The sequence below is a fragment of the Pelodiscus sinensis genome, chromosome 4 (assembly GCF_049634645.1).
Source record: "Pelodiscus sinensis isolate JC-2024 chromosome 4, ASM4963464v1, whole genome shotgun sequence".
NCBI lineage: Eukaryota > Metazoa > Chordata > Testudines > Trionychidae > Pelodiscus > Pelodiscus sinensis.
Genome location: NC_134714.1, coordinates 112,942,616 through 112,964,502, shown reverse-complemented (window position 1 = coordinate 112,964,502; position 21,887 = coordinate 112,942,616). Strand labels below are relative to the sequence as shown.

Sequence of the window (21,887 nt, the reverse complement as noted above, 5' to 3'; positions counted from 1 at the left end):
GTCTAGATGCAGGTAAAGATTTTTCAAAAAAAGGCCACTTTTTTCAAAAAATCCCTGTCGTCTAGATACACCCCTATGTGTCCTGTCACTTGCTCCAGTCTAATTCAGTATTCTTAAAGCAGCATTTTTAATGAGAAAATCAGTGTTGCTGTTTTTCCTTTGGCGTTAAAATAAAGCATAAATTTTCATTGTGGAACTGTTAATATGGAAAAAGCAGACTGACAGCATCACTTCTTGTACTGTAGTCATTTCAGTCTCTTTGGCTTCCCTGCCCCCCGCCATGCAACCCACCCCTTCTATCTCATAAGGGCCATGAGTAAATGACGAATCATGATCTGCTCAGTGCATACGTATATGAGACTAGTCTCTTGCTAGTGAAAAACACTCGTTGACACGAAACCATTCATTATGCATGTAGTAGAGAGCTCCAGCAGGAACGCTCTCTTTGTCTCCATTTTTGAGAGCTAGAGTGAAACATTCTGGCTTGTCCAAAAAAAACCTACTGATGTACGTGACACAGCTGGTGTACTGTACTAACATCTTTAAAGTAAAGGCCATACAGTAGAAAGCCTTGCTTTAGTGTCATTAGTGTTTTATAATGGTTACATTTAGAAGTGGTTTGGATGTCTCACACTGCATTAGGGGCTAATTTATTTAACATACATTTTTGAAAAACCCTTTTTTCATTATTTTCAGCAAGAAGGGTGAATCATAAAATACTAGAACTGGAAGGGAGCACGAGAGGTCAAGAAGTCCAGTCTCCTGCCCTTATGGCAGGACCAAGCACCATCTACATCATCCATGATAAATGTCTATCTGACCTGATCTTAAATATCTCCAGCGATGGAAATTCCACAACCTCCCTAGGCAATTTATTCCAGTGTTTAACCACCATGACAGTTAAGAAGTTTTTCTTAATGTCCAGCCTAAACCTCCCTTGCTGCAATTTAAGCCCATTGCTTCTTGTCCTATCCTCAGAAGCCAAGGAGAATAATTTTTCTCCCTCCTCCTTGTAATATACTTTTACGTACTTGAAACACAGGCCTCGCTGTGAGCAGGAGATGAACCTGCACAGGGAAACCCTATTGGATTTCCAGTCTAACACTTCAACCACTCAGACATCACAGCTGTAAATTGTTCTACAACAGAAAGTTAGCAAGATGATTTCAAGAGTGTACCGTCCCATTTCATTCATGTAAACATGTTTCTATTTCCGTCCAGTGGGTTACTGTGGTTGGCAATTTATTTTCTATCAGCGTGTGGATGAACTGTAGTGTCTGAATTCTGAGGGACGTTATCTCAGGAAAGTAAATGGCCTTGCACCATTGATCAATGTCACATGTTCACATTTTGAGCCCAGCTCCTCTGTCAGCTGTAATACACACATCAGTGTAAATAGGTGTTGCTTTGTATTTACTCTGGTTTAATTGAATATTGTCATGTTAGGGTTATATGACACCCCAGAGGACAAATCAGGAAGTGGAATTGCTCTTTTGTCTTCACCCATGTTCAAATATGAGAGTAGCTTCCTCTGAACAAAGTCCTTCATGTAAATGCAGCTAATCTACACATCTACCAACCAAACTAACTTGGGTATCTCTTTAAATAGTAGGTCTTCAGAAATCAAAGGCTTTCCAAAGAAGCAGATACAGATGATATCTGAGATGGCAATGGAATTTATTAGGCTTATTGTCATGGGAGTCTTCAACATCCATATGTCAGTACCTCCAATCCAATGACACCAAGCTTCCTATATGATCTTGTTCTGTTGGGTTGCTAACTGGCAATCTCTAGACTGGTTCCTTGGGCTGGATGTGCACATAAGGAACCACCTATCTTGGTCTGTCCATAGCCGGCTCAATGAGGAAGGCTCCTGGACCCCACGAAATTCTAAAACTCTATCTAGCCAAGAAACTAAAGAGTAAAGAACCAGTGAAATATTGTAACTGCTCCTTGACAAACACTGTTGATAGACTGTCACCAAAGCATTCATGGTTCTCATGGGATATAACAGACTCACTTTGTCACAAAGATTTCTTTCAAACCTATACTGTGGCTGCAGAAAGAACCTACTTTTCCATTGCTTGGAGACAACAAAGTTGCCACAGTATAAATTTCTAAACCTTACATAGTTAAGAAACAGAGATTGTCTACATGCAAGCTCAGAGCCTAGTATATCTTGCTGCAAGAAATCATTTTAGGAACTTGTGCATCAAGGATGGCTTTGTGGGATGTAAGCAGAGCACAGACCCAGAAAAACAACATGCATTTGCCCCACTGACACCAGAAGTTGTCATGGAAATATTCATAGCCATCAGAGCTACAGCCAGTGACTTTGGTCATTTTGTTTCTGGATGGTAAAAGAGAGTAGAGAATATCTGGGACCTTTGCTAGCAGATGGTCACCTCTTTTCAAGGAAGAAGTCCTCTCTCTCGTACAGAATTTAATAGTCCGGCTAGTACTGCAGAAAGAAACCATAGACTCTATCTCTTCTTAGCATCAAGCATAAATGGTACCATCTCCAGCTTTCTCAGTCCCTAGTCAAAATCAGCTTGTGGCTCAAGTCTAGTTGGGTGAAGCTCAACTCTCAAAATAAAAAATCGTGCTGATCAGAAATAGGAAGCATTTAGAAGAATTTGCTTCCTCCAGCTCAGCCTCTTACTCACACTGCTGTGACTGCAAACACCCATAGACTTTTACACAATCTACCAGGAAGTTGTGATGTCTGGCTTCATGTGTTGACCTCATTAGTTGTAGTAAAGAAGCCTGATGCCTTGAGAGCTCTAACTGGTACAAAACTGATTAGTTCATGCATTTAGCAACACTGGACCCAGGTGTACACTAGGGCTTTATTTTGATATAACCCCTGTTAGGTCGAATTTATACGTGCAGTGTCCACACTACCACACCTGTTATTTCAAAATAAAGAGCCACTTATTTTGAATTCTGTATACCTGCTTTCCTTGGGGAATAACACTAATTTCAAAATGTTTTTTCCGAAATAGCATTAGTGTGGACACTCTGGTTCTGCTATTCCAAAATAACTACTTCCCAGAATAATTTGAACTAATTATTCCCCAGTGCTTCCTGGGGCTCTAAGTCTGAGGTAGCACGTCCACCTTAATGGAGGCTGCCTCGGACTGATTTCCAGGCTTCCCTATAGTGGGCACATGCTATTTCAATTTTGTAAAATTGGGAATTAAATCTAATTTAGTTACTTTGAAATAGTTTCCTAGTGTAGACATGGGCAAGGTGCTCTGAGCCCAGTAACTTAGTGATCTGCTCTTTGTACTTGTTTCCTAAAATATAAAGCGTCTAATATAGATACTTTTTTTTCTGATGGCACTGTGGGGTTTGGCTCTGACTATCAGAAAAATTGCCTCTTCCTCCATGACTGTGACCTCTCGTGGTAGCTGTGTTTCATTAGAAATTCAGTGATTAAGAGGGATGGAGCTAGAGATGGAATCTTCGTAGAAGATGAGCTTAGCCTCTGGAATTGACTGCAAGATTAAATAAGAATGATCATTGAGCATTCAGTATTACACACCATTCAATACTAAATTGATCAATCCCTTTCTCCAGCTTGAATTTCTCTCAATTTATGCAACATGTTGGTTCTCTCTCTCTTCCCCCCCTCCCCGCCCCACACAAGCCTTTACCGTCACAAATTGGGAATGAACAAAAAATGTGTTGCTTTTAACTTTCAAGCCATGTGATGCTACCTTGCTGAGAATCTTATGAGAGGACAGGTTAGCATTTGTCCCTGTATCTCTCTCATTTTATTGCTGGTGCTTCAACTTTTTCTACGTATTTATTGTTATTGAGGGCTTGCAAGTGTTTCCATACGTGTGACTACTTGTCATCTCTGAAATGCCCATATTCCATCTCACCCCACCATAATACGTTTCTATAATCTCTGTGATTTGCATCCTCAGCAGCTGATGGGAGCATGTTCTCATGTAGCACCATAGGTTTTCACAAACAAGCTTTTTATTACCACTTGCTGGTTTGACAGGGCTTGCAAAATTAACATGTAAGCTGAAAAAATTAAAATGGGTACTTATGGTTCTTTCTGTAGGGTCTGGTGTTTGTCTGAGTGATATAAAGTGCCAATAAATTAGTGTTTCTGTAGCTACATTTCACTCCTAGATTAATTACCTGAAGAGTGGAGCACATCTAAGAATGAGGGCAAGCAGCATCGTGTGGCTCTAATGGGGTAGGATCTCCAAAGGTTAGCAGAGTATATCCTCATACCAAAAAATGTCCTGAAGGGATACTTATGAAAGTAATATTTATTTACTGTACCATATACCATGTATGCTTGTGTCTAAGATGAGAAATTAAGAGGGTTTAGATGGATTCCTTTACATATAGATCAATTTAGGAACAGTTTTGCCAATAGATCTGCAGTTTCTTCCTTATTTCTCTCCTTTTGTTTCCCGAATGGTTGTTTTGGAGCTATACAACCTTTGCAAGTGTGCAGAGACATGCAACATTCCCATATCAACATAATAATTCTCAAAGTTCATTGGTTTGTTTCGTGCATTGAAGCATTTCACGAAGCATATCCATTATTTTCTTCTTCCTTGTGCTCCGTAATTTTTAATGTGTAACTTTCCATCAGGTGCCAAACAGGAAGATAGCAGAGGTCCTGGAATAGAGCAATGTTCTACCATAATATGCATTAATTGAAGCTTCTTGTCATATTACCTGCAGCCCTGCTGTGGACTGGGTACCTCCAGCAGAGGGAACAGAGTGTACTACATTGTCATTGAACACTCCTCTTCCTAATAGGGTGCAAAGGTAAAAAAAAAGATTTCTGAGCTCGTCCTAAGTGTTGTAAAACCAAGATGTTGTCAAGTGACATATGAAAAGAAGTGATCATGATACCAGTTAATGCCAGTAGTTAACCTGCAGCTTTGGGCATTATAGATGAATAATTGATCAGTTTTTACATCTGCAACTCCCCTCAAGTTAGCAAGGCATCGCTTGAATAATTTGTGTCACCAGTGTTACGGGCATTGGTCATGATCTCTGAAGGAGCATCAACCTGTTCTCCACTGGAATGTGTTGCACAGTTTTTTTTGCACAGATACATGCACACCTGTATGTATATGTGGCAGGGCATTCCATTATCTTTCTGGGAAAATGCTTATGAAAATAACATAACTAGAATATGCTTTATACAAGATACTTCATGTGAAATGACACTGGAAAGGCTGCACTCTACTAAATATGATTATCTTATTTGTATGCATCTATCACTTTTGTAGACCAAGTTAGGAATATTAAAATGTTTATCTATTTATTGCACATTTGCTGCTTTGGATCACTCCCACAGATTACACTTCAGGGTTGCGATGGCCCATTAGCAAGAAACAAAAAAGCTTAATCTTCCTGCAGATGTGTGGGTCAGCCCATGAAGTATGGAGACAGGAACCCTGCAAAAGCCTGTGACCAGATGGTGGGATCCATCTTGGATTTTTTATTTTTCCACAAGATCACAGGGAAAGTTTGGACTGAACACAAAGGATTCCTGCCTTTGGCAAAACCTATTTAAAGGTGGGGAATGAGGTAATCCTGGTCATCAATTTTCTTTGGCTATGCCATCCAAGACGGCTGTTGGAAACAGCTAAGATTAAACTGGGGGAAGGAACTAGGTCCAGACTAGAAGGCTGTCTAGTCTGTGAAGATTATTATAACATCTTTTAGTGTGAGATAATACATTAACAAAACTAATTACATATTAAGTTTAAGTTGTGTGTTCTGTTTTATTTTGCTTAGTAACCTACTTTGATCTTTATGCTCTCTTATGAGTACTTAAATCCTACCCAGTCTACCATTAAGTGTGTGAATAAGAGCATTCTGGGTGCATTTTGTTACACACAGTGACGTTTTTGTTAGTTCTCTGGTTGGTGCTGAGGGGGAGGAAGTGATCTGATTCCCAGATTTAGAGGTGACTTATGTCAAAATTATATATTGTGCTATGCAAATATGGTGCTTTGATTAATAGGTTTATTCAGGAATCGCAGCTGCAAAAAATTGTAATTGGAGGCAGATTTCTCGATCCTGCCCTGCCCTGCAGGGGCTTTCCTCTCTGGCCCTCTTGAGAGAGTGAAAATCTGGCGAGAAGGAATTAGAGCAGCATTTCATTACTGAGCTGGCAGTGGTAGTTGGCATTGACTAAGCCCTGCTGTTAGAAAAGCCTGGAGAATTGGTGCCATCCTTTGCTCGCAGTTGGTGATGCTGAGACCACAGGTGCATAGAAGTCAAGTGCAAAAAGGAAAAGTCTGATAAAACAATAAATGTCACTTGAGCAAACATGAGCATTGAATGGCTGCAGAGTGGCTGAGGTGTGCCAGTCAGCTGTGCCCTTCATTCACCTTCAAATTGGTTTCTTTTTAAACTTTGGTTGTAAGTGTTGGTTGGAATGTGCAAAGGGTTACAGTAGATCCACCCTTAACATACAAAACTGAGTGTTTGGTGTCACCTGCTAGGGCGTTGCTAGAAGTTTTAGCAGGAGATCATCATTTTCAGGGTCTCCTCTGGCGGCCAGACTAAGGTCTGTTCTCAGACTGTCTACGCTCCTGCAGAGGTCTTGTCACTCTTGTTTTCTATATTCTGCCTCACCCTTTGGTGGCAGTTAAAAACACCTGTGGGAAAGCTGCAGTTAATTATTTTTGCATTATAACCGGTGCATCTGTGAGGGAGAAGGTAGGTCATACAGAAGCTATTTCTAGACTTCCCAGAAGGTTGCAGTGGCGGGAAGAGCAGGTGCTTGATGTGGCTTTGCAACATGGGGGATTGTGTCATATCTCTTTTCCCTCTGTGCATGATCTCCCCACCCAGTTTCGGACCATATTAGTCTTTTTTCTACTACCAAGCAGTGGATGGGAATGCGTACCCCCACCTCAAGTCAGCTTTGTTCCAGAAGGAGTGACCACTTGCTTTATAGATCCAATACTGACTTTGGAGTGCTGATGCAGGACTATAAAGCTGCTAGTGCTGCTTACTGTGTGTTATATGACCATGAACTTTGCTGGTTAAAAACGTATAACTGAGAAGGAAGGTGAGATTGCGGCTTCTCGTAGATAAGTGTAAGGCTATGAGGGACAGTAATGTGGCTGAGGAGTATTGATCTCTGTGGCTGTCATGAGAGAAGTGCTGTGGTTCTAATCCTTGCCAGCTAGTCACAGTTTGTAATCTGTCGCATATACTTACGTTCGTGCTGATGCTCTGTGTGTTTATCTGCTGTTGTCCTTACTACAATTTCCTCATCCTTTGTGCTGTAACTTCAGTGTTATCGTTTATACCTACTGCCCAAAACTGGCTAATGGGACATTTTGTGCATTGTAAAGTGCTTTTCAGACTCAGAGGGCTTTCCATCTAAATAAGAGAGAAGCATAATCATTAATAGAGGTGTGGCCCCCTTGGTAGCTTATTAAACAGACTGAGAAGAGTGAATTCTTTAGCACAAAGAGTAAGAGTCAGATACTATGTATGTTTATAATGCCTAAGTTACAATAACTTAACTTTACTTAGAAATTGCATTTCACGTTACGTGCAAAAAGCTCTCTCTTCATAACCATCAATATTGGCAGTGAAATGTATCAAAAACATAAACAAATCAGATTCTACCTACAAAAACACAGTTGTAACACCATCCCTCTCTACCCAATGTCCCTTTCTCTCGCTTTGGGAACCCAGTGAAATAGGAGGGCTTGTGTAGCATGCATTGAAGGTCAACACATTCTCGACGATTTGGGCAAAGGAGGAGAGTACATTGCAGGGCAGAGGGAATAACCAAAATAAAATCCTAGCCATTCCCTCCTCCCAGCAAACTGGCTCATCATGCCCTTCTCACTCTGGAATGTGACTGAACAGATGGGCCTTGCAGTTTTTGCTGGAAGGTACAGGAAATTCTGTGAATTCTGGACCAGAGTACTCAGGACTGTATGTCACTTTGTTTTCCTCCCCCCATCCTGCCTGTAGTGAGATGTAGCCTTGCCTATGGTGACTGGGTGTTAAGCACCCTAGCACCATTAGTCTGTTAAGTTCTCTCTTCTAGGTTCTGGGAGGCCTGCCTAACCTTGCAGGATAACAGCAGGTGTACCACAGTTCCCAAGGTCCTTTGAATAATTCCTCTGTGATATCCAGCCACTAACACTGGCTACGCTAAAAAAGGGATAGAGAATAAACAGAAAATATCTTCTTGGATCTATATAAAACCATGATGTGCTCACATCTTGAATACTGTTTATAGATGTGGTCGCCTCATCTCAAAAAAGATATATTGGCATTGGAAAAGGTTCAGAAAAGGGCAACAAAATGTTTAGGGTTTGGAACAGATTCCATATGAAGAGAGATTAAAAAGAAAAGAGAAGGCTAAGGGGCAGATATGATAGAAGTCTATAAAATCATGACTGGCATGGAAAAAGTGAATACGGAAAAGTTATTTACTTATTCCCACAATATAAGAACTAGGGGTCACCAAATGGCAGCAGGTTTAAAACAAACAAAAGGAAGTTTTTCTTTACTTGGTGCACACTAAACCTGTGGAACTCCCTGCCAGAGGATGTGGTGAAGGCTAGGTCTTTAACAGGGTTCAAAAAAGAGCTAGATAGATTCATGGAAGTTAGGTCCATCAATGGCTATTAGCCAGGATGGGTAGGAATGATGTCCCTAGCCTCTGTTTGTCTGGATATGTTTGACAGGAGAGTGGTCACATGAGAATTTCCTGTTGTGTTCTCTACCTCAGGATACTGGGCTAGATGGACCATTGGTCTGACCCAGTAAGACCGTCCTTATGTTCTTACTCAGAGAAATGCCAGATCCTGAAAGGAGCAGTGTACCGGGGTTTGTCAGTCTGACCTTAAAACCACTGCTCCTGTAAAATGACACAGTACCGTGTGAGCACTTGTAATAAAACAAAAGTAGGTTTATTTAAGCAAGATTGGAGCATTAACTAGAAACAAAACAGTGTGATGAGAACAAATGGTTACAGTACAAAACACACATGGATCTAAATAGTTACCTTTCCTGGTGAATAAAGTAGGTTTTCCTTCTAAAGTTTCATCTGTCACGGAGCTGGCTGGTTTCGCATTTTTTCATGAGAATATCCTATTCCCTGCTCACCAAGATGTATCCTTAGTGAAAGAGTATGGCATGCTCTTTCCCACCTTGTTGTTATAGTGAAAGAAGTCCTTTGTCTGCCTTCATAGGCAAAGTGATTCTTTCTCATAATGTGCCTTTTTGACCTTTGAGTGATTTCAGTTGTCTCTAGTTTTTTCTGATGTTTTTCCATGGAAAATCTTGGGATGGAGCCATGCTAGGGATTAGGGATGCTAAAAGCAAATACATGCGGGGAACCTCTGTAAAAGCCAGATGCCCCACCCGTACTGCTGCCTCTGATACAGAGGCAGTGGGAGGGGGGAGAGGCTGTGTGTCACCGTGAAGGTTAACTGATGAGCCCAGGCATATGGGTTAATCATGTACTGTACACATTTACACTTTCATATCCCTACACTAGTCAAATGAGCATTGCAGCAGATCACTGACCAACCCTCTCAGTGCGTCGTACTCCTCAGCCCATATCTTAGTAGCTACCCAAAACCATAGAAGTGTCATGCACCGATATCAAACACTTTTTAAAGGATCAGTGCACACAGGGATTTATTCTCAATTTATTAAAGAATTACACATGCACATTGAGGCACTTAAATGCATTAGGGACCTCTCTGGAGCCTTAAGCATTTTATACGACATCAGATACCTCAGGCGGAATGTGGTGATTCAGCACTAAGGATGGTAGAAGTAGTTAAGATACCGCTCTCTACACGGAGCTGCAGTCTGTCGCTGCATACATTTTGCTGCCTGAGAGGTGTCTGAAATTAAAAATCTACTCAAATATTTTAATTAATTAATTTCAAGTAGTTTTAATTAATATTTTCATTTGGAGCTGCTTTATAGTTTGTGGGGTTCTATGTAGCACTTAGAGAGAGAATGAAAATGGCCATTTTGTGAGCATTATTAGGATGACTGGGTTTATAGGTAGGTTCACAACTTCCAAAACAAATGGACTAGGGACTGTGTGGTGATGAGGGGAGGATTCCACCCACTCAGAAATCAGCATGCTGCTAAGGAATATAGACGATAAAGAAAATGGGATCATTTCTTCCCACCAACGGCAAAAATCATTGACAGAATGGAGCATCCAAACAATACCAACTCTATAAAGGATGGTTTGGGAACTTGTTTGGATTGTTTCTGCCCAGCTTGTCTCATCATCATCTTCAGAGAGAGGAAGATGTATACACACAGATACTGAGCTCAGATTCAGTTCAATTGCATAATAGTGAAGTGAGTTAAGGACAGTTTTTCTTGTCTCTGTGGATGTGAGCCTCAACTGTCATGTTATTTTCATTGACATTTCCACAACAGTAACTTTTTTCTTCCCAAAAAAGAAATTGTTGTCCTTTGAAAAGAAATGTTATGAGTTCTGGAGGTGTATTAAAGATTAGACGTTTAGAAAAGACAACTATTGTGTCAAGTTTTTATTCCTTTCCTAATGTCTTATTCCTCTAGTAATATTTTTTCACTAAGCCTTGATAATTCCTGCATAATGTTATCAGATCTGTGTTAGCAAGAACTTTGCTAACACTAGGAATCAGACCCCTATATCGCCAGTTAAGAACACATGTAGACAGTGTGCCTGTTGTCCAGATGAGGCAGATTTGAATGGGAAAGCTCTAAAAGGCTCAGTGCTAGGTCCGGGACAGTGAAACAAGCTTATAAGAAGAGATCAAAATGAGTCTGATGTTTTCAGAGTTCTAGTCAAAGCCTACCTTATCACTGAAGCCTTCACAGAATAATTGAAGATGAAGAATGAAGGGGTATGTCTACACTACCCCGCTAGTTCGAACTAGCGGGGTAATGTAGGCATACCGCACTTGCAAATGAAGCCCGGGATTTGAATTTCCCGGGCTTCATTTGCATAAGCGGGGAGCCGCCATTTTTAAAACCCCGCTGGTTCGAACCCCGTGCAGCTACATGGGGCTCGAACTAGGTAGTTTGGACTAGGATTCCTATTCCGAACTACCGGTACACCTCGTTCCTAGTCCGAACTACCTAGTTTGAGCCCCGTGTAGCCGCGCTACACAGGGTTCGAACCAGCGGGGTTTTAAAAATGGCGGCTCCCCGCTTATGCAAATGAAGCCCGGGAAATTCAAATCCCGGGCTTCATTTGCAAGTGCGGTATACCTATATTACCCTCCTAGTTCGAACTAGGAGGGTAGTGTAGACATACCCAAGATGGGGAAGGAAGAGTAAGACCGGAGATAGAGACAAACAAGGGTAAGTGGCAGAAAGTCTCTCCAACTTTAAGCTGTTGAATTCTAGGTTGTGAAAGCAAAATTCCATTTCAGGTAGCATATGCAAAACCCAAAGATATATTATATAAGAGTCTGTGCATCTACTGCAGAGGCAGCTTTAAATCTGTCTGCAAGCTTTAAACAAAGCAAAATACACACATCCAAAATGCAGGAAACATGGTGTTTTTGCTTTTATTTCAGAGGTGAAAATATTGTCTAGTTTCTTCTTCAATTAGATCTCCTGAGACATCCTCTCAATCACTTCTTCTCTTCCCCCACTCCAGACTCCAGTGAGATCTAGATGAAATAAAGGCTGCCGTGTGCTGTATAATACTTAGGTCAGAAATTCTCATCTATTTCACACAGGCTGCCAGTAAGTCCTGAAGGGCTCCCCTGGCTTCTGAGGACATGGGTCAGCAGCTGCTTTTTCATACTACCAGATTTTCTTTTGGAAGCCCGATGCTGCTGCACTTGCAAAGATTAACAAAATAGCCAATAACACTTAAAAGTCAAAATTGTAAAGAAACGGTTAGATAAGATGGGAAAGTTGCTCCAAAAAGCAATTAAAATGCATAGTCAAGATTGAACATAATATGGAATTCTCCTTTGATCTACAGGAAAACACACAAGAGAAAATCGTCCCCTAAAAAAGCTGAAATTAGAAGGGTATCTTTAAATGGGTGAAATGCTAATAATTTTCTGTGTGATGAACAGGGTTGCCAGGTAGACCCTGCCAAAAAACCAGACACACTTGATCATAGGCGGGGCGTGGGGCTGGCTGGGAGGTGGGCGGGGCATGAAGCAGAGCTGGTGGGGGGGGGGAAGTCCAGGGGCCTTGGGGCTAGACGGGAGGAAGGGGGGCGATGGAAGAAGGTGGGGCGGGAAGCAGAGCTGGCTGGGGGGGGATGTCCGGGGGCCGTGGGGCTGGCCGGGGAAGAGAGGCCCGGAGGATGGGGGGCGGGAAGTAGACCTGGCGGGGGGTGGGGTGCAACCACTGACCGCAGCCAGAGTCCTTTGGGCCGCCCCCCAGCAGGCATTCCCTTTACTTGCAAGCAGAAGCCGGGCGGGGGCGGGGCTGGGAGCCACTCCCCCCGCCCGGCTTCTGCATGCGACCAGAGGCACCCACCTGGGAGGTGATGCCGCGATTGGCGCTGGGCACCTCTGGTCGCGTGCAGAAGCTGGGCGGGGGGAGTGGCTGGGAGTCCCAGCCCCCTCCCTGCCCTACCTAGCATCTGCATGCGACCACAGGGCTCCCAGCGCCAATCGCGGCCCCTCCTCCCAGTCGCTCCTCCACCCCCTTCCGTCCAGCGCCCAGCCGGGAATTAAGAAAATACCGGACATTGCACATGTCCTGTATTTTCTGAATTTTTCTACTGGACAGAGGGTGCAAATACTGGACTGTCCGGTAGAAAACCGGACACCTGGCAACCCTACGTGAAGTATTACAGAGTAATAGCATTAACACAGTGCATTGATGACAGTGGTTCTGTGAATGTACACTAGATTCTCTATATATAACCTTTTTATCTGCTGTTTATTTTTCTTGCAAACCTATTTGAAACTTGAATATGTGTCCTTCTCCATTTTATGAATATCCTAATAGGAGTCTAGTATCTGGCAATGGGTTGACAATGATTAAAACTTTGTGCATTGTCCCTTACTCTTCTATCATGCTGCTCACTCTCAAATGGTTCATGTCTTGCCTAGCCATCTACTTCATGAACTAAGGACACAGCCCTGTAGTGCGTTTCCCTGAGTTCCATATTATTTCCTCTATTTTAGACCAAGGTCATCATAATCTGAGTTCTCCTTGAGCAATATTGTGCCTTTTCATAGATCTCAAATCCTTACTTAGAAAGACTGAATGTTAATGTTTCCAGATCCAGATATGTCAGTCATTCCTTAATTGACTATATAATGATTTTAATTGGACAAAAATAACAAGGCACTAAAATGAATAAATGTAGCTTTATTCATCTCCTTCTTTGCATGCTTCGTGCAGCTCACTTCATTCTTATATCAGGTCATGATTCTCAGAAGTGGGTAGTAATTTTTGGGTGCCCGATTTGAGACATCTTAAAGGAGCTTGATTTTCAGTGCTTTCAGAAAAGAGGGGCCTCTTTAAGGTATCAGTACCCAAAATAATTAGCTGCTTTTGAAAATGTTGGCTGTCTTCAACTTTGACAGAGAGTCAAACTTTTTACTTCATGTGGTACTTATGTCAGAAATAAACTCTTGTTCTTGTTAATTTAATACCTCTAACATAGGAGTCTTAGGCATTCCTTTGCATCCTATTTTTCTTTTATTTACAGTTTTGTAGTTCAGTATTTCTCATGACTGTGGTATTTTTAAAGACATCACTGAATGTGGACACATATTTCTTTGGATAGTTTCCACTAGTAATAGCTCCTGTTTGCCCAATCAGTATCTGGGTTTATTCCATTAAGGTGTTTATGGATAAAACTGTCATTGACGTATTCTAAAAAAGTGCCCTTTGAATTTGTGTACACACATTCTGTAACTTGAAAATCTAATTTTCATGCTTAAGTGGCATTTGTATTTGAAAATGTTATAGCAGAACTACCTACTTTGACAGCAGGACAGCTGTAGGGTACTCAGCACTTTTGAAATTGCCTCTTTGTTTAGATGCTTAATTCTGGATTCATGAATTTGACACTAGTCACCTAGGTTTGAAAATTTTTGGTCCCAACAATTACTGATTTTCTTACTAACTTTTCTTCTGTCCCTGGGACTGAGCTTGTGCACACAGCAGCTATGAGGAGAGGTGAGATGGCTCAATAAATGCTTTGCAGTATGCAAAAGAACAATAAACAGATCTCTCACCAGATCTAAGGAGTGTATTCCCCGCTGAAAGAAAATTAATATATGCAGAGAGAGAGAATCTTTTTAAAGACTTAAGGCAGAATCAGACTGAGTGAATTGAAGACAGCGAAACAACTCGTAAGCAGTAGATTAGCAAAAGGCGCGGAGAGAAGTTGGAGGTCATGGAAGCTTGATCTCATTGCTTTAGTGAAAAAATAATTGTATTCCCAGCTGTGAGAAGGAAATAGAAATGTGCTTGTTTTTATTAATTTTCTCCTTAAGGAAATCTTTTCAGTTGAAGATTCTGTCTCTAGCTTTGATATACAAAGAGCACATGAGATGTGATAGCCCAAACTTGCTTCATCTCAAAGGCCATGAGCAGTAATTATTAAAATCTTGAAGTTCCAAGAGTAAGAGGAATTGCTTCAGATAGGAGGGGAAAGGATTCAATTACGTACATAAAAAGGCCATAAGATAATATTCTTCTTAATGGGAGAACTGAAATTCAATTTAGAGGGCTGCAGCATGGTACCCTGCAAAACTCCAGGCCTGGATTATTTAACATGTCTGAGGAAATGGGAGGCTTCCTGGATGTCCTTACAGACATTGATACCGAGAAGGAAAAGAGACCAGGAATAGACATCTACTCATGAGAGAATTGGAGAGAAAGTGAGCTAGAATCTGCATGTCTGTGAGAATGGAAGCAAGTTTCAAGATGATAATGCTGTTTATTGCAGTGAAGAGGGAAAAGAGGTATCACTTTAGCAGGCTGATCTTTTAACTGTATTGTGTTTGCTCTCAGGTTATGTTAATAGTTGGTGATAATTGTTTTAGCTGCAGCAACCAGTGCTTGTAGACACAGGAAGCTACATGTATTGGGGTGGGAAAGAGGGACTCAGAGGCTGCTTTTAGGTACAAAAGTGCCTATAGGGAAAATGTATCAAAGTGGGGAATATGGTGGGGCTGCCCATTCCTCCAAGTTGCATTCACCAGAGCTCTGAAATATCTGAGGATATAGGTCTTTATCTAGGTTTTGTTTAGAGCATATAAATGCTCACAGGTTTCTATTTACTCTTTCCTAATGCCTCTCACTTGGAGCCCCACTGACAAAGAAAAGCATGAGATTGGTCCATAAAAGGGTCCCCCATTTTTTCTCTCTCTCTCTCTCCTTGATTTGTAAACACTTTCCTTGTTTATTTCTTTTTCTTTCCCCCTCCCACATTGTGCAGAGCCTTCCATGTTACAATGTTCCTGAGGGAAGGTTTGGCCAAAAATTGGGACTTTTATTGAGCCTTGAAATCAGGCAAGTTGTACTTAGCAAGAGCTCCACTCTTAGGGTATGTCTACACTACAGCACTAATTCGAACTAACTTAATTTGATTTAGTTAATTCGAACTAAGCTAATTCGAACTAGTGCATCTAGACCTAAAAACTAGTTCGAATTAGCATTTTGCTAATTCGAACTAGCATGTCCATATTGAGTGGACCCTGAACCGAGGTTAAGGATGGCCGGAAGCAGTGCCGGCAGGGCATCAGATTAGGACTTAGAGCGTGGAGCTGCTGTCTCAGGCTAGCCAAGGGCTGTGCTTAAAGGGACCCGACCCCCACCCCGGACCGACAGTTCTTAGGGGTTCCCCGCTCGCTTGTCTACCTCGATGAGGGACAGCAAAGCAGTTCTGGCTTGGAGTGCCCTGAATGCCCACACTCGGCACATCACAGGACTCGGCCATCAGCCTGGTCGCACTTGCCGCAGGCTGCCATCCGGGGGAGGGTCAGTCGGGGGGCTGCAGGAGAGCTTCCACCCCGAGGAGCCCGCAGAGCCACCCCAGTCCTCCCCATTGGGGGCTCGTACCCCATTCCTCCCTCATCTCCTTCCACTTACCTCTCCCTACCCCCCCTTCCTGATATACAAAATAAAGGACACGTGTGTTCAAAAATAGAAACTCTCTTTATTTAACAATACTCGGGGTCGGGGTGGAGATGGGGTTAACCTCTGGGGAGACTGGGAAAAGGAGGTGGAAGAGGGGAAGAGAGAGGGTGGGAGAGGGGAGGGCAACTAAAATGATCAGGGGTTTGGAACAGGTCCCATATGAAGAAAGGCTAAAGAGACTGGGACTTTTCAGCTTAGAAAAGAGGAGACTGAGGGGGGATATGATAGAGGTCTATAAAAGCATGAGTGGTGTGGAGAGGGTGCATAAAGAAAAGTTCTTCATTAGTTCCCATAATAGAAGGACTAGAGGACACCAAAGGAAATGAATGGGTAGCAGGCTTCAAACTAATAACAGAAAGTTGTTCTTCACAAAGCAAAGAGTCAACCTGTGGAACTCCTTGCTGCAGGAGGCTGTGAAGGCTAGAACTAGAACAGAGTTTAAAGAGAAGTTAGATCAAGTCATGGAGGTTGGGTCCGTGGAGTGCTATTAGCCAGGGGGTAGAAATGGTGTCCCTGGCCTCTGTTTGTGGAAGGCTGGAGATGGATGGCATGAGACAAATGGCTTGGTCATTGTCTTCGGTCCATCCCCTCCAGGGTACCTAGTGTGGGCCACTGTCGGCAGACAGGCTACTGGACTAGATGGACCTTTGGTTTGACCCAGTACGGCCATTCTAAGCTCAGGGCTCAGGGTCAGGGGTCTCACTGGACCACCTTGATTTTCATGCACACCTGCTCCTGGGCGGCCAGGCTGGCAGCTCTCCTGCCCTAGCCGGCCACTTTCCTGTGCCTAGTGCGGAGGTCGTGGATGAGGTCCATGATGTCTGCACTAGACCAGGCGGGCGCCCGCCTCTTGCAGACCTGGGCAGGCTCCCCGGAGCCGCCAGCCTGGTCCCGGGAATGGGCGGAGGGCTGGGTGGCAACGGGTGGTTGGCTCGAGCTGTGCCAGGTGCAGGGTCTGGTGGCTGGGTGCTGGCAGGCTTGCACCTGGCACGGGCACCATAGCCAGACTGTGCCCCTTTAAGGGCTCCGGGGCCAGGAGGGGGGCAGAAGAGTTTCCCTGGTGGTGCCCAGAGTGGCCACCAGGGAAAGCTGGGGAGGGCTAGCCTCCCACTAGTTCGAATTAAGTGGCTACACAGCCTTTAATTCGAACTACTTAATTCGAACTAGGTGTTAGTCCTCGTGGAGTGAGGTTTACCTAGTTCGAATTAAGCGCTCCACTAGTTCAAATTAAGTTCGAACTAGCGGTTTGCTAGTGTAGCGCCTATCAAAGTTAATTCGAACTAACGTCTGTTAGTTCGAATTAACTTTGTAGTGTAGACATACCCTTAGGGAGTTCCATAGTCAAGAGTCCTTCCTGAAACACCTTTCCACTGTGCGTAGTTTGGAATTCAGTGTTTTCAAAACGTATTCCATGTCTCTTTAATTTAATTTTCTCAGCCGTGATTTCCACAGCAAAGTGGCAGAGCTGGAACTGAGCTAACCATATCACTATTCCTCTTAAACAATTAGCAGTACTTTCCTGTCGGCCCCAACTTCTTCAGCCTTTGAAGTAAAAATATGGGGCTCTGCAGAGTGGCCTGAATGTCAGAAGTCCCAGGCTATTTCAGATCAAGGGCAGAAGCTTGTTCCACCGCAGAAGGCCCTTAGTGGAGAATGCTCTACTGCCAGCTCCCTTTTGTCAAATTAAGGGAAATTCAGCTTGAAGCATCTCTACTGACCTTCACCAAGACAGCATAAGAAAGGGAAGGGACTGGTCTTTGACATAGGCCTGTCCCAAGCCATTTGAGCCTTTATAGGTCAAAACCAATTCCTTAATCTTCACCTGGCAACCCATAAGTAGTGACTATAGACTTTAGAGTTCTGATGTCTCGTGACACCAATAATATATACATAAACAAGTCAGGCTATTGTGGCCTGCACGAAGGGTTGCCAGGTGTCCAGTATTGTACCGGACAGTCCAGTATTTGCACGATCTGTCCGGTAAAAAAAAAAAATCAGAAAATACCGGACATATGCAATGACTGGTATTTTCTGATTTTTCCGGCTGTGCACTGGACAGAAGCCTGGCGTGGGGAGAGCAGCTGGGAGGTGGGGCTGCGATTGCTGCCGGGAGCCCTCAGTCAGTTGAGCGTGAGGAGGAGGGGAAGCCTCCTCGCTCGTGCGTCGCCGGGAGCCTGCGTGGGACAAGCAGCAAGTGCCCAGGTCAGTCCCACTCCCTGCTGGCCAATTTGCTCACCCTCCCCCTTCCCGGCCAGCCGGTTCTCCCTCACTTCCCCTCCTGATCTTCCCCGGGCAGCCCCCCTGCACACTCCCTGCTCTGCTTCCCTCTCCCCCTTCCTCCCGGCCACCCTCGCGGCCCCTGAATCCCCCCAGCTGTGCTTCCCGCCCCTCCTTACTCCCCGCCAGCCCTGCCCCCTTCCGGCTGGTCACCCCTCCCCCAATATCCTGCGGCCAGCCCTGTTCCACCTGACCTCCCCCCTCCCCCCATGACCAGACCTGCTTCCCATTGGTGCCCCCCCCCCAGCTAGCCCCATAGCCGCCCCCCCGTTAGCTGTTTCCAGGCCCCCCCTTCCCGGCCAGCACCGCTCCCTTCGTGGCCGGCTCCCCCCCCCCCCCCCCCAAATGAAGCACGTTCAGGGTTTTTGTTTTTGTTTTAATGATTACCTGGTAACCGCTAGCAGTGATCCAGGTTCTCGGAGTTTGTTTTTTTGGCTCAACAACTTTGGTCCTCCCCCTCCCCCCTTTTTTTTTCTTTCAACAAAATTTTTTCCCAGTGGTTTTCTTTTTGGGGAGGGGTGTTCAGTATTTTTCTTTCAGCCATCTGGCAACCCTATGTACAACCTTTTGTTTCCAGATAGTTTTGAGGCATGCCCCTATGTAGAGCCCATTGGAGCAGCCCAGCCTTGGGCGGCAAAAGGCATGAGTCTCTGTAGGAAGGCCTATATCCAAAATGCAATCTCCTGATCAGGCAGAGATGGAAGGAAGCATTCCTGACCATGACTAGTTCATGATCCTCTACTGTAGCTGAGCATCTTAACAGTACCCCTATGTTACAAGCTTGGGTATTAAATGAGAGAAACACCCTCTCTTCTTAAACACCCTCTTCTTCTCCTTTTTTTCCCCAAAATGTTAATGTCCTACACTGGCTACCTGAGGTTGGTTGCTTCCTGTTGATCTCTTCAGATCCCTGTGAGTTTTTGACAAGACCAGCTCTGCTTCCCTTGAGCCAGAAAAATGTAAATAATGATGTGCACAGCAGAAATCCTCAGGGCTTGTCTGCTAACCTCTACCTTGACAGATTATTCTTTCACTTAGTCATTTTTACCTTTCATGTTTCACTTAAACTGTATTCAAGAGAAGAAGTTTTCTCTTTAGGAAGAAGTCTGACTCACCTTGACAAGTCTAAATATAGATATGACTGAGACGGGGGCATGTATTTAATAATACAGTTTTATTTAACTACTTTTTCTTACCTTCTGGTGTATTTATGAACATGCCATCTCTCCTCCTTTCTCCTTAATGGGTCCAGTATGATCAGAGTTTAAATATATAATCAAATATTAAATTTTTAGTTAAATTTCACTAATTGAGACTAACTACCACTTAATTAGGATAATATTCCCAGGATAATTAAACTTCCTTACATGGTATGATAAAGCCCCAGTGATGTACAGCTTATTTTGCTCCATTCTGAGAAAAGTACTTTAGAAAGACTGTGTGGTTGACCTGAGTAACAGTTATTTGGCAAAGATGAAGAACTCTGTATAAGTAGCACTTGCACCAGTGAGGATTAGAGAATTATCTTGGAAAAATATAATGCCACTTCCTAATGTCTTACCAAACATTCCCTACAGTATGTGAGAAACTGATTGCAATTAGCAAGATTTTTGTAATGAGTTAAGGTGATAAATTCTTTCTTTTCACTCTATAATCTATCTTTTTTTTAACAAATAAAATTTATATTTGCTCTTTCAGAGGCAGGCTAATAAGAAGTCATGTCTGGCTACAAAAATCTGCACTGCATTTTCCACAACAATACATTCAATCTGTGTGTGTGAGGAGGAAGAGGGTTAAAATATTTTATTTATGAATAAGCTTTATGATAAACAAAGAATAGTATCTATAAACAATTTTATGTTCGTAAATACCATAGTCTAGGTTTATGTGAGTTCAGATTTCTGCATTTAAAATCCAAAATGTTAATTCAAAGTGTATTTTCCATAAAAAATTGGTTGTATGAATCAACATTTAAAGCATGTGGCCTTGTTCTCCTCCCACTTACATTGGTTTTATACCGTTATAATTGTGTGAGAGGAGAATCAAGTCCCATTTGTATATATGCTCTTATATAAGAAGAAAAGGTTTTATTTACCCATTTTGCTCACCAAAATGTAAATATTCAAGTAATGAGAAGATCTAGGTACCATATAGCATTAGATCAGGTGAGCAGTCTGACTTCAGCTTTTCATCAATAAAAGTTGGGATAGTCAATGAGGCAATTTAAGAACAGACATTTAGTTAAGTATCTGGCTGAATCAGGACCTGGTTCAGCAAACAATGCACAGATTAGATGTTTGGAGTCCACATCAGACCAAATGATTAATAAAGACTCACTCAAATGGGAACATACTTTTTAAAAATTTAAAGAATAATATAATGTAAAGATCATATTTCAAATTATTCTTTCAAAACTTTTATCCTCATTCAGAACGCTCAAAATATTTCCTTTACTAGCTGCAGTTAGGAAAATTCTCTTTAGTCTGTTTTTGCCTGATCCTTTCTCTACCTGGAACTTAAGGACTCAAAAGCACTCTTAGGACTCCTACAAAATTTTCCATAAAAACATTTTTTGATGGAATGTAGAGATTTGAATGAAAGGTTTTCCGTTGAAGTACGTTTTTCAAACATATACTCATTTCAATGGCAAATCGATTTGTGTCAGTATTTGTTTGCCAAGAACATTTGTTTTCAGCAGTTACAGAAAAGTCATAAAATTTTTACTGAAAATGAAAGTAGAAGTGACATTTTTTTGCTCTATTAAAATTCTCCATATACAAGAAAAAAAAATCTGACCAGCTCTGGGCACTATTTTGTCTACTTAACTTTAGTCCGGTTGTTGTAGCTTTTAAGGCTCTCAAGTTGCTTGCCTAGGAAAGTCCTTCTCCTTATGGAGAGTGATGAAGCGCATTCAGCTGAAATCTGAGTCAATGTATTGATCTTGTACCCTATTGTTCCTGCTGTATATGGACTCTCATCCTATGTATTTATGAAATGATGTATTAGAAAGAATTTATTGATGTGTTTTCAGCCAAACACTGAGCTTTAGGAATCAATAAAATATCACTTTAGGGATCATATCAGTTTGTGTCAAGTTCTGTCACTAAAAAAATCACAGTAATGGAAGCAATGACAGCCATGTATATTCTTTGGTAGAGAGCAAATGCTGCTCAACAAAAGGAACCCAGGATTCCATGTTTCTTTTCATTAATCCGGGAAGGCTGTATGCTATGGCTTTCTCTGTATTTGCCTCCATGTGAATGTCAGAATGGGACTGGCCCTTATATAGTTGCCCTTTTTTTCCAGAGACTTTTATTTCTTTTGGTTTCTAATGCATCAATTCTTAGTTTAAAAAGAAAAGTGCTTTGTGATCAAAATGGTCACTGTGCTCTTCTTGGAATAATCAGCATCCTGACCACATTGTCTTCTTCTTAGACATTCCCACTTCCCACCTACCACCCCGCACTCACTTTAGTGCCAATATAGAG

At 42.6% G+C, this 21,887-nt stretch overlaps 1 protein-coding gene across 4 annotated transcripts in view; it reads left to right on the top strand.

Annotated features, from left to right (window-relative positions):
* Positions 1–21,887, top strand: part of SERGEF (secretion regulating guanine nucleotide exchange factor) — a 266,857-nt gene that overhangs the window by 204,341 nt on the left and 40,629 nt on the right. Inside the window, exon 11 of one of the 4 annotated variants that reach the window (XM_075928096.1) lies at positions 4,717–4,803. The exons of the other annotated variants lie outside the window; for them this stretch is intronic. Coding sequence (XP_075784211.1) covers positions 4,717–4,775 — 59 coding nt within the window. The 3' untranslated portion in view covers positions 4,776–4,803. The remainder of the gene's footprint in view (positions 1–4,716; positions 4,804–21,887) is intronic. 4 annotated transcript variants of the gene reach the window in all.